The sequence below is a fragment of the Melanerpes formicivorus genome, unplaced genomic scaffold, assembly GCF_026170545.1.
Source record: "Melanerpes formicivorus ecotype bairdi unplaced genomic scaffold, bMelFor1.0.p_v2 SCAF_5, whole genome shotgun sequence".
NCBI classification, from domain to species: domain Eukaryota; kingdom Metazoa; phylum Chordata; class Aves; order Piciformes; family Picidae; genus Melanerpes; species Melanerpes formicivorus.
Genome location: NW_027142357.1, coordinates 20299353 through 20311547, shown reverse-complemented (window position 1 = coordinate 20311547; position 12195 = coordinate 20299353). Strand labels below are relative to the sequence as shown.

The 12195-nt window shown below is 40.5% G+C and overlaps 2 protein-coding genes across 2 annotated transcripts in view; one reads left to right on the top strand and one right to left on the bottom strand.

The window, feature by feature from the left end:
* METTL8 (methyltransferase 8, tRNA N3-cytidine) overlaps positions 1-12195 on the bottom strand; it is an 85999-nt gene that overhangs the window by 58404 nt on the left and 15400 nt on the right. The gene's annotated exons all lie outside the window — the stretch shown is intronic.
* Positions 2084-11181, top strand: CYBRD1 (cytochrome b reductase 1). The gene is made up of 4 exons (XM_068138594.1): positions 2084-2312; positions 7384-7592; positions 9096-9250; positions 9447-11181. Exons 1-4 carry the CDS (start codon positions 2126-2128, stop codon positions 9745-9747), a joined length of 852 nt encoding a protein of 283 aa, XP_067994695.1. The 5' UTR covers positions 2084-2125; the 3' UTR covers positions 9748-11181.

Below are 12195 nucleotides of genomic sequence, written 5' to 3'. Positions count from 1 at the left end.
GCCTGGAGAAGAGGTGACTCAGGGGTGACCTTATCACTCTCTACAACTACCTGAAGGGAGGTTGTAGACAGGAGGATGACGGTCTCTTCTCCCAGGCAGCCAGTACCAGAACAAGAGGACACAGTCTCAGGCTGCGCCAGGGGAGGTTTAGGTTGGATGTTAGGAAGAAGTTCTATACAGAGAGAGTGATTGCCCATTGGAATGGGCTGCCTGGGGAGGTGGTGGAGGTTTTCAGGAGGAGACTTGATGGGGTGCTTGGTGCCATGGGTTAGTTGATTAGGTGGGTTGGATTGGTTGATGGGTTGGATGTGATGATCTTGAAGGTCTCTTCCAACCTGGTTTGTTCTAAATAAATACATTCTAAAATTTGTTCTAAATAAATTTGTTCTAAATACTTTGAGGGACACTGTAACTTGTTTGGAATGTCCTGTTGTAAGACTTGGATCTTCAGTGACTTGTCCAGCACACTAAAACAGAGATAAAGTTGTAGCTGGTAAAAGAAACTGTAACCTCATTCTAATAGCAGCTCTAACTGGGCTGTGGAAAATAGAATAGACTGAACTAGGCTGAACTAGACTAGACTAGACTCAGCTATTTCAGTTGGAAAGGACCTACAATGTTAATCTAGTCTGAGTTCTTGACCAATTCAGGGCTGACCAAAAGAGAAGCATGTTATTAAGGGCATTGTCCAAATGCTTCTTAAACACTGACAACCTTGGGGCATCAACCACATCTCTAGGAAGCCTGTTCCAGTGTTTGACCACAAAATAATGGTCTACGGTGACGTGGTGTGATGCTTAGATAAATATTCATGTACATTTATATCTAGGCTTCTGCCATCAAAATGTATGAATGGTATAGCAATAATGACAGAAGCTGCCAAGCCATGTAATGCAGGTACAATAGAGGCAGGACACCATTGCTGCCTTTTCAAAATAACCTGTGAATCTCTGTTTCTGTTATAGGTCTTATTCTAGCAATCTACTTTATAGGTTCTTCCAGGTCTGAAGTCACAGTCATCCTAATCCTATTTCAGGTAATACAGCAAAGAAAGACTTGCATATTAAGTGATGTCCTGACAGAACTAAGAGGGAGAACCACACTGACACAGTTGGTGCTGCACTGGAAAAATATGAACTTGCTCTAGGAGATGAAGGCTCTGTGAAAGAGCAGAGATGTCATACTGCTGTGGCATGTACCCACAGTAACGGTTAATGAAAGCAGATATTCCTTGATCCAACAGACTTGAAAGCCCTGTACAGGCTACTTTCATTTTTATGCCAGTGGGAGTTTATGTTCCAGGCAGACTATAAAATTAATAATTCATCCATCAAGAGTCAGGTAAAAGGTGTAATATTCCCATCCCGATGTAAACATGCAATTCCCTCAGACATTGTAGCTGTGCTAAGCAATCTGACAGATATATCAAGTGGGGCAGGAAGAGGTAGATGAATGGGAAACAAGGAGAGATAACAGGTAGAAATTACTAAGTGTGCTCTCTGAAATACCTTCTGCACAACAGATGTCCCATAAAGTATATTCCTGACAGAAACCTGCCTAAGCACAGTCCATCAGTGTCTTTAAGCGTGCCCCTGCTCTGCATTTTTCTCTGCGCCGTGTGCCTCTCTCACAGCCGCACTCCTGCTTTATCGGGCCGTGTTTATGGCTATTACAGTTCATCTTTACGGCAGGTCTATAAATTCCTATCGCCCGTCCTTGTCCTCATTCGCCTACCCGCCGAGCTTCACTACAACCACGTGCACTAAACCCGCAAGAACCCGCTCCCTCCCCGCGGTGCCCGGGGGGCGGGCAGAGCTGTGGGGCCATCGCCCAGCAGGGGCCCGGTGACACCGGACCGGCTTTTCTCCGGCGCAGTTCTGAATGCGAGAGCAAGAAACTCCCGGCAAGGTCCTGAAAACTTCCCGGGGAAAAGCAAAGCACACACACACACTCGAGAAACTGGTGCTGAGACATCCAGCAAGCGCTGGTCCACGGCCGGCAGGGCAAAGGGGCGCGGACTGCTGCCCTCCTCCCGCCTCGTACCCGACGGGGCGGCACCGCCCGCTGCTCCGCCTGCCCGGGCCCCTCCTTTGAGGAGCTCGCCGCCGTGCGCGGGGCTTGGAAGATGGAGGGCTATGTGCAATTCTTGGCGCTGCTGGTCTCGGCGCTGCTGGTCGGCTTCGTGTCGGTAATCTTCGCCCTCGTCTGGGTCTTCCAGTACCGCGGAGGGCTGAGCTGGGACGGCAGCGCGCAGGAGTTCAACTGGCACCCCGTCCTCATCATCACGGGCTTCGTCTTCATCCAGGGCATCGGTGCGTCGGGGGTTCGGGCCCGGGATTGACAAGGAGCGGACCAAGGCGGGGCCGTCTGGAGCTGAGCGCGGGGGAGCCGGGGCAGCGTGGGGCCGGGGCAGCGGGAAGCTGGGGGCGGCGGGAAGCTGGGGGCGCCGACCCGGAGCGGGTGACAGCAGGAGCGCAGCGGCCCAGGAAAGCCAGCACTCGCCGAGAAGGGACAAAGAGTCCCTTGTAGGAAGCTGAAACGGCTATATATGATGGAGTTTTTTTTTATGCAAGCACTTGTTTACCCTGGCCTGAGATTGCCTCTCACTTGGAGTCATGTGTGCTTGCGAGGTGTGTTTTCCTAGTCAGACTGAATTTGTGCAAGCTGAGAATCGAAACGGCAGAAATGCCGCCCTAGGAAAGTTTCTCTATTTTGGCTCCCTCTTTTGGCTTGCTTGTATGTCCCAAGAGGAGAAAGGAAAGTTCAGTACCACTGAAGCTAGATCCAGGAACAAGGTTTGTGCCAGAGGAAGTACAGCACCATAAGCTTTCCTCTGCCCACTCTTAAGAGTAAATTATTCTGTAAAATACGCCTTTAAAATCAATTCCGAATTCTGTTGCGTGAATAGCACATGGTGATTAAAAGGCAGTGCTGTATGCTTGGGCTTTGTTTTGTTTTTATGGAGTGCATTAACTCCATAAATGCATGTTGAGTGTATAGAATTCAGCCGTGGACTGACTTTCAAATGTTTCCTGTTACTTTTCCAACATGAACGTAACTTTTTTTCCCCCTGCATCCCACACAATTAGTGTATTAGGTCCTAAGTGCAGGCGTTATTTCTTGGGGCCTTGGATATGGGAGTTTGAACTGTGATTTTGGCGTTAACATAATTGCCCAATTCCAAGGAAATATAAATAATGATAAACAGTATCAGATAAGGAAAGAGAAAGACAATGCTCACATTAAAGTTTAAAAAATGGATAATGGTGGAGCACCATGGAGAGGCTTATCTACCCTGTGAATATATTTAAACTAGTGCTAAATATTGTAAAAATAAGGGCACTGGACTGTACCTTAAATGTCCTGCCATTTGGGAGTCTCAGTTTAGGCTACTGGCATTACAACTAATGAGGAAATCTGATATAGATAACAACTTTCAACAGTAATTTTTAATAACTAAATTCTTGCTAATTTCAACATGAAAGTGAACAATTTATAAAGTCTCCAAGAAAGGCAAATAAATACTGCAGAGAACAGTGGAAATTCTCCACTGACTTTTAGGGGGAGAAGATAGGAAAGATATTACTGTTGTTAAGTAATGAAGACCTTCCAGAGACTTACAGTATAAGCAGAAGTGTTTTATCTTTGTAATGAAAGACAAACTAGAATTTTGCCTAGACAAACTTAGAGTTTAATTTTTAATAAATATATTTACATTTTTTTCACTGATTAAAGCCAGAAAACTTGTCCAGCATATCCGGACATTCATTCCAGTGGAAAATCTTGTTTACAGCACATATGTGCTCACTTGCTCTTTGGCAGGAGCTCAGCCAATGAGAGGTTGGAGGATGCAGGAGGAGAGGGTGGCTGTCTATGTCTGTCTATGAAGAAAATGCTGGGATTTGAACATACACTGCACATTTAATTTTTTTCTTCAGTGGGAGTGGGGTGTGTTCTCAGCTTTGTGGCTTCAAGTTACAAATTACCATTGAGCAATAAACAGTATTTTGAAGTTGTTTTATATAATATTGCTCAATAGATCATGGGAAGTGCAATTTCAGGCTATAAAGAAGCAATGAGAAATAACCTCCTGACTTCACTAAGGTATATACCACTTACTGTGCTCAAACTATTGTATTTCATACAGGCATAGACTTTTTGGAAGAAAGTAGGGGGAGGTTCTCTGCAGCTTTTTCCTACATGCATTCTCTCTCCATCTCAGAGAGAAGGATATTGTGGGGAACTGTTTCAAAGGCTTTACAGAAGTCCAGATAGATCACAGAATCACGGGATGCTAGAGATTGGAAGGGACCTCCAGAGATCATTGAGTTCAACACCCCTGCCAAAAGCAGGATCGCCTAAGGCAGTCTGCACAGGAATGTGGGTTTTGAAAATCTCCAGAGAAGGAAACTCCACAATCTCTCTGGGCAGCCTGCTCCAGTGCTCAATCTTCACTGTAAAGAAGTTTCTCCTCATGTTGAGGTGAAACCGTCTTATGTTCAAGTTTATATCCATTGTTCCTTGTCATATTACTGTGCACCACCCAAAAGAGATTTGCCCCCTCTACTTGACACCCACCCTAGAGATATTTATAGACATATGTTGGTCTTCATTGTCCACTGAGGTAGTTACACTGCTGTAGAAAGCCACTAGGTTGGTCAGGCAGGACGTGCCCTTGGTGAAGCTATGCTGGCTGTCTCAAATCACTTCCCAGTCCTCCATGTGTTCCCACATAGCTTCCATGAGGATCTGTTCCATGATCTTCCCAGGCACAGAGGTGAGGCTGCCTCAAACATAATAAAACATCTGTTCAAGGGAAAAGTAGCTAATTCCTGGCATTGCTAACATCCAGTGGGTTGTGGAATTTTCAATAACTTGAAGAGCAAATGACTGCTGAGCTGTAAGGGTCTCATCACAGGCAACTTATGAAAAGGCAAGTCTCTTGAGTTTAGTTTTAGTTCCTTTGAAATCATACATGGGTACCTGTCCATTCTGTGTTACAGCAGTTTCCAAAGAATCTAGTGGGCATTCAGAACTTGCCAAAGGTAAGCAATCCAAGAAGGAGAAAGAGAGGAAACAGGAGGGAAGAGGGACATTTCTTTCTTGGCAGTTGTGAGGTACTTTGCAGTACACCCCCAGTGCACTCAAAACCATGCTATCATCTTGGGAGCAATTTGTGACACTTCCCTACAGCATGTGCAGCATGTGCCAATCAGAAATACTTTGTACATTAGGCAAAGAAGAGGTATCCCCATACATAAAGGTATTGCAAGATAGCTCAGCCCTATGTGACGTGTTTTAAAATCAGAGCTCAAAACAGGAGTGAAATCTTAGTTAAGAAACTGTTTAAGGATGCCTTAACAGTCAAGTCTCTTAACAGTAGTAGAACAGTACACCTAGAAAAAGTTCTTCGTGGGTTACTTTAGCATCTCACCAGTAAAAATGTTATAATCGTGTATCTGCTTTTAACCCAGTCTGTTTCAATTTTGAGATTAAATTACACATCATGCCTGAGTTAGTTTTTAAGAGCTTGTACCACTGAAAACAGATTATTTTTTTCTCCTTTTCTGTTTGTTCCATAGATAGTCTTGCTTCCTTCTGCTGGTCAGAAAAACACCAGTTGTGACAAAGACAGGGGGAATGGGTTTGGCTCTGGCTAGGGGCCAGATGCTCACCAAGCTGCTCTATCACTCTTCTTAGATGGATGGGGAAGAGGAAAAATATAACTAAAGGTCTGTGAGTCAAGATAGAAGCAATTTAATAGGATGAAAAAGCAAAGGCCGCACACAGAAGCAAGTGCAAACAAGATATTGTTCTCTACTTCCTATTAGCAGACAATGTTCGGTCACATACTGGGAAGTGTACATGTAGCAGTTGCTCTGGAAGACATATGCCATCAATTATGTTCTCACACTTCCTTCTTTTGCTTGGCTTTTAATCTGAGCTGACATCATATGGCATGGAATACTCCTTTGGTCCTTTTGAGTCAGCTGGCCCAGATGGGTTCCCCCCCAAAATCTTGCCCATCCCTCAGCCTACTGTTGGGAAGGAAGGTGCTGGAAAAGCATAGCCGTGGTTCATGGCTCAGCAGTAGCCAAAACACTGCTGTGTAATCAACACCAAGCTACATCACTGCAAAACACTACTAGAAAGATGCTCTGGGGAGAATGAACTTAATCTCAGACAAACCCAATACAGGGAAGCACACAGAAGTGGGGAAAAAGTGGTGATGGAGAAATGGGATTGTGTCTTTTCATAATGGTAAAGAGATCTGATCATGTTGCAATGAATCACTTATATAGGCCTCCCAGAAGGAGGATTGTACTATCGTGTGTCATGTCCCGGGCTGTGGCACATAACATGCTAACGCATGGTATTGTTAACACGTGTCCAAGCTATTCTATCATACTGTTTATGGGAAACAGCCCAGACAATTCATGGTCCAGAGAGAGATCTGAAACTACATGGATGAGTGACTAGGGAGTTTGATGGCAATTTTGGAACTTAAATCAACTCAATGATATATATTATAAAGTTTATTAATTGTCTGATACAGGCAATTATTTCAATATTAACAAGACATAAGACTATCATATCATTTTTGAGGACCTGTTGGAGGTTATCTTAAACTTGGTGTGCTGAATCCTACCTATGTCATAGATTAATTACTGTCAAACTGTCTTAAAAAAAAAGCTTCTGTCTTCCTCATTTTGTAGGATTCACTATTGTCACTTTTTAAAAGTAGAAAGCTGAGAAGAATCTAAGTGCTATGTACTTTTAAATTCGAAGGGACACTTTTCATTCCATTATTATATTTTCAAACACTATGTATAAGCATACATTGATTTAAAATTTGATCATAGTCTGGAAATTTCACTTGTGAACAGGCTTTTCTTTGTGAATTATTTAGTGCAGTACTGTTTCCTGGCATGCATCCAAGTAAATAGAAACATGTAAACAGAACTTTTAAATTAATTTGTGATTTAGTATTATTTGTTAAAATGTACAGAAGTAATATCTATTTATTTTCCATAACCTTTTTTCTTTTGCATAAAAAGCTAGGCTTATGGAGAAGTAATGAAAATGACTGAAGTAATGAGAATCACTTAGGTAAATTCTCAATCTTTGCATTTATCAGGTAGTACCCTTTTTTTGTCTTTTTTTTTTTTTTTTTGGTCCCTAAAAGCTATGTTTAAGTCTCAGTTGTATATTTGGAATATCCTATACTATGTGTGGGAGAAAGAGCCTTCTAATAAACTTTTGGAGAGGATTTTGGTATTTTCATGTAATTAACAATGACACTATGTGAATAGTGCATGATCATTAAAATCTGAGAGAAGTTATCCTACAAGGCATAACATCTTGTTTCTGTTCTTTCTTCAGCTATTATTGTGTACAGGTTGCCCTGGACATGGAAGTGCAGCAAACTCCTAATGAAGTCCATACATGCTGGATTAAATACCATAGCTATGATTCTTGCAATTGTTTCTGTGGTAGCTGCATTTGATTTCCACAATGCCAGCAGTATTCCTAACATGTACAGTCTGCACAGCTGGATTGGCTTGGCTGCTGTTATATTTTATGCTCTCCAGGTCAGAATCTAAGTGTATTTCTAAATAGTGTGTAAATTTGAAGAATGTGTTGAGTGGTTCAGGCACAACAGGCTCTCACTAATACACATTTAACTACTGGGACACCCATTTTACATTCTGTGATTTGGCAAGTTAGGATGTAAATATGCAAATACTGAATCCTTGAATTCAAAGAAAAGTGTATTTTAAAGCATGTTTTGTTTATTTGCTGGGATATATTTGCATAGATATACAGTAGTGTGTTTCTAAGCCCTATAAGCTGCTGAAGTTAAAACAAGTGATTTGGTGTGTTGGCAGCAGTCAGAGCATTTTTTAAGGAAGTCTCTAAGTAATTATTTTTATTTTTTTCCAGCTAGCATAATTTTAAGTAGGCACTTCTGTATCAGCAGAACAAGTGCTGTGGGGTGTTACCGTAGATCTAAAAGCTCTGACATCTGACTAAGCTACTACTGGCTAACCAGTTTTTCTGAATTACCAAAACTTTGATAAATGTTGGTGTGCATGCTTTTAACTGCTCCTATTGGCAGACAGTAAGAGTTACCATAATCTAAAATGAGCCAATTTACTACATTTTGCATTTGGCATAGGAGAGAAGGCATGCCCTGATGTTCAGGGTAAATTTATTTCTTCACATTGTAATTGTTAATTTTTTTTTTGCCAAAGCACTGAAAAGAAAAAAAAAAAAAAATAATTAATTATCTGAGTATCAAGCATATGGGGGGAAAAAACAACCAAACAAAAAACAGCTGAGGGATTTGGTTTCTGGACTTTTATTCTTCACTTCTTGGTCTGGGAGCATACAGGAAAGAGTACTAAAACAGTGTTTTTAGCACTGAGGAAAAAGAAAGCATATTGCGGTGTTGTCAAGTATATTCTTTACAGTTGAATAACATCCAATAAGTAAGATTTACCTTGTCTTAATAATTGCACAGAAATCTGTGCTGCCACTATACTTGCCATCACAATTTTTTCTAACAGTTAAGATAAAGAATTGTGAATACGATACACTGACCATTTCCCTTCTAAAGACATGTACCTTAATTCAATTAAAACTCTGATAAGGTAACATTATTTAGTCCACTCAAGTCAGAAGGTTAGACTGACTTATCTTTATTTATACATAATTCTGTAACAGAAGCAGAGAAATAAGACTTGAAGAGACCATAAAAATGTAGATATACATAACTTCGGTATATCACTGTATTAGTGACACTGAAAACTTGTGTTTCCAGTAATTAGTTTATTTGCAGTTTTCGCATTACTAATAAGTTTAGACAATTATGTTAGGTGTGATTGTTCATAAAATATTTAATGTCTGCTTCCCAGATGCTAATCTTGGATTATTGTTTTGGTTTCAAAGGGAAACACATTCAGAAATAAAATTGCCAGTTCTTTTCAAATTGGTATCTGAAAACATCTCTAAATGGATTTTTGTGATGATTTTTATTGTACTTGAGAACTGTTTCTCACATAGCATTAACTATGAATCTCTTTTGTGTTTAGCTTTTCTTGGGTTTCGCTGTCTTTCTGCTCCCTTTCGCGCCCGTTTCCCTCAGAGCAGCTCTCATGCCAATACATGTTTTTTCTGGTCTTACCATCTTCGCAACAGTGATTGCAACAGCTCTCATGGGAATCACAGAAAAGCTTATATTTTCATTGTAAGTATTTATTTTTTCCACTTGTTTATTAAGGTTATTCATTGCAAACTGTATCTCCATTTGCACAGAATAATAACCATCTACATTGGGACATTATTTTGTTTTAAGAAGACCTCCTACCTTGCAGGAGACTGCTGTTTCTAGACCACGACTGTCTTTAAAACAACTGACTTTTTTTTATTTTTCCCTTTGAAAGGCAAAATCCTTCATATTCTGCATCCCCACCAGAGGCAACTTTTGTCAACTGTCTTGGTCTTTTGCTTGTCATATTTGGTGCACTGGTTTTATGGATGGCAAGCAGGCCCCATTGGAAGCGTCCCCCAGAAGAAAATCTTAAAGTTCTACAGCCCATTGGAGGGACTCCTGAAGACACAGAAGCAGAATCCACAGCAACAGATGGTAGTAATGCAAATAAATCTGAGCTCAAGATGAATAGTGAAGCAGCCAGAAAACAAAACTTCAAACTTGATGAAGCAGGCCAAAGATCAACTATGTAAAAAAATGCACAGAGTACAGTACTGTTACAGTGCCAAACTCCCCTTGTTCCTTCCAGTTTAGTTACATTGATACATAAATAGGTTAGGGCTTTATTTTCAGTATCGCTTGCTCAAAGATACTAATGTTTTCTGCATGGGAATTTAAATTCCAGTATGTCTTGAACATATTCTATTGATTCATGTTCAGTCCTCATTTAAAAAATGAGAGCATGAATGAAATCACATCACAGAAAAATCACATATTAATTTAATATTTACATATATATCTCCTATAGTCATGAAAAGTTAAGATTGAGAATGAATTTTGCTCTGAGTGGTTTTGCAGGCTAATCAGAGTAATTAAAGTATACCAGACAGCATATGGTCCCACATAATTTTTCTGGTAATGTTCATTTTTTTAAAGTCCTGATTATTCAAGATGATTAACACCCTCACTAGCTGCTAAGATATGTGGGATTTGAGGTAATTCAGCACTTTGTAGAATTGCAACATAAAAACTGCTAGTCTAAAGTTTTTAATTCAGTGAAAGAAACTTTGGCTGAAATTTTCATTAAATGTTACCTCTCCTTTAAAAACTTCTGGGGTTTATTTCTAATTTTAAAAATCTGAATGTAACTCCTGACTTTTTAACCAGCCCTACCAAATATACTGTATACAGACAACATTTGGCTATAGATTATGTACAATCATTACTGGAATCTAAGGGCATTTTAAGACATCCACATACAGAGTTTGCCTTATTTGGAAAGCGACAGATATGCAGTTAGAAAACTTAAACCGTGTCTTTCTTTTATACCAGAAGACAACATTTTAGTGATTGCTCAGTTATATTGATTTATAGCACTAGACTAGGAATTAGGAGGTTAGGAATCAGAGAAGACTGATAGCAGTGTCACAGAAGAAAGGAGCTTGGAGTGAGAAATGCTTCCTCCAAGAAACAGCTGATCTTTGCTGATTTGATTAAAATGTTACCCATTAACTGAAGGCCAGTTTTGGTATCTCCACACTGGTGTCAAGATGAAGATACACTTCAGTCTATAAGCAAACTATATAAACTCTGCCTTTTTAAATGAAAGTTTTAAATAATGCAGTTTGAGTCTGTACTGGCACTTTACTTTTATAGCTCTTTCTAGTAATCAGAATATTAATGCATTATGCTCATTCATAATTTTCACAGATATAAGCAATATTTATTTTTTACTACTACAGAGGAAGAATTATATCAGATTATTTTGATTGCACTTTCCAAAATGAGGAGCCTCTCTATTATAATATCTTGTAAAACCTGCAGAGCCCACTACAAGTCCAAATATACCACTGTTCATAGGCCATTTCAGGTGGCATATTTCCAATATTTTTAATGACTACATAAATTTTCACCTACTTCAGCTTTTAAAAAATGTTTAAACACATTAAACTTCAGCAAATATGTGATATTGTAGTTCAGTGTTGTGTTTGTACAAACAAGTTTTGGCCATGAGTTATTTTGGGTCTTCTCTGGCAAGAAGGACCTCATTTATTTGATTTGTAGTAACATTTAATAATTTGGTGGATGCAGTACAGAAAGCTAGCACAAAACTTTATTGCTGTACCATTTGGTATGCAAGAACTACATCTCATAGTTCTATATTTTCACTTATAGTTGGTTGTGGGTGACTGGGACCCACCTAGCATTACTTGGGACTTCTGGAGAGAAGACTTCAGCTTATTTAAGCAACTAATTTGGAGAATACCCTGGGTAGCAGCCCTTAAGAACAAAGGGGTCCAGGATGGTTGGACCTACTTCAAACAGGAGCTCTTGAAGGCTCAAGAACAGGCTGTGCCCACATGCTGAAAGATGAGCTGCTGGGGAAGGCAACCAGCCTGGATGAGCAAACAGCTCCTGAAGGAATTAAGGGAAAAACAGGCTGTATAGCCTTTGGAAAGGGGAGGAGGCAACTTGTGATATGTTTAAGGATGTTGTTAGATCATGTAGGAGAAAAATGAGAGAGGAAAAAGCCCAGTTAGAACTTAAGCTGGCCACTTCTGTGAAGGACAATAGAAAGCATTTTTATAAATATATTAATGCTAAAAAGAGGTGCAAGAAGAACCTCCACTCTATTGGAACTGGAGGGGAACACTGTAACTAAAGATGAAGAAAAGGCTGAGCTACTAAATACCTTCTTTGCCTCCATTTTCAACATTAAGGCAGGAGGACTTCAGGATAACTGGCATCCTGAAATGGTAAAGGGGGTAAGGGAGCAGGGTAGTACCCCTGAAATCCATGATGAAGTAGTTAGGGACTTGCTGAGCCACTTGGATACTCACAAGTCCACGGGACCGGATGGGATCCATTCTAGGGTGGCAGATGAGTTGGCCAAGCTGCTCTTCATCGTTTACCACCAGTCCTGGCTCACTGGAGAGGTCCCAGATGACTGGAAACAGGCCAATGTGAAGCCCATCCACAAG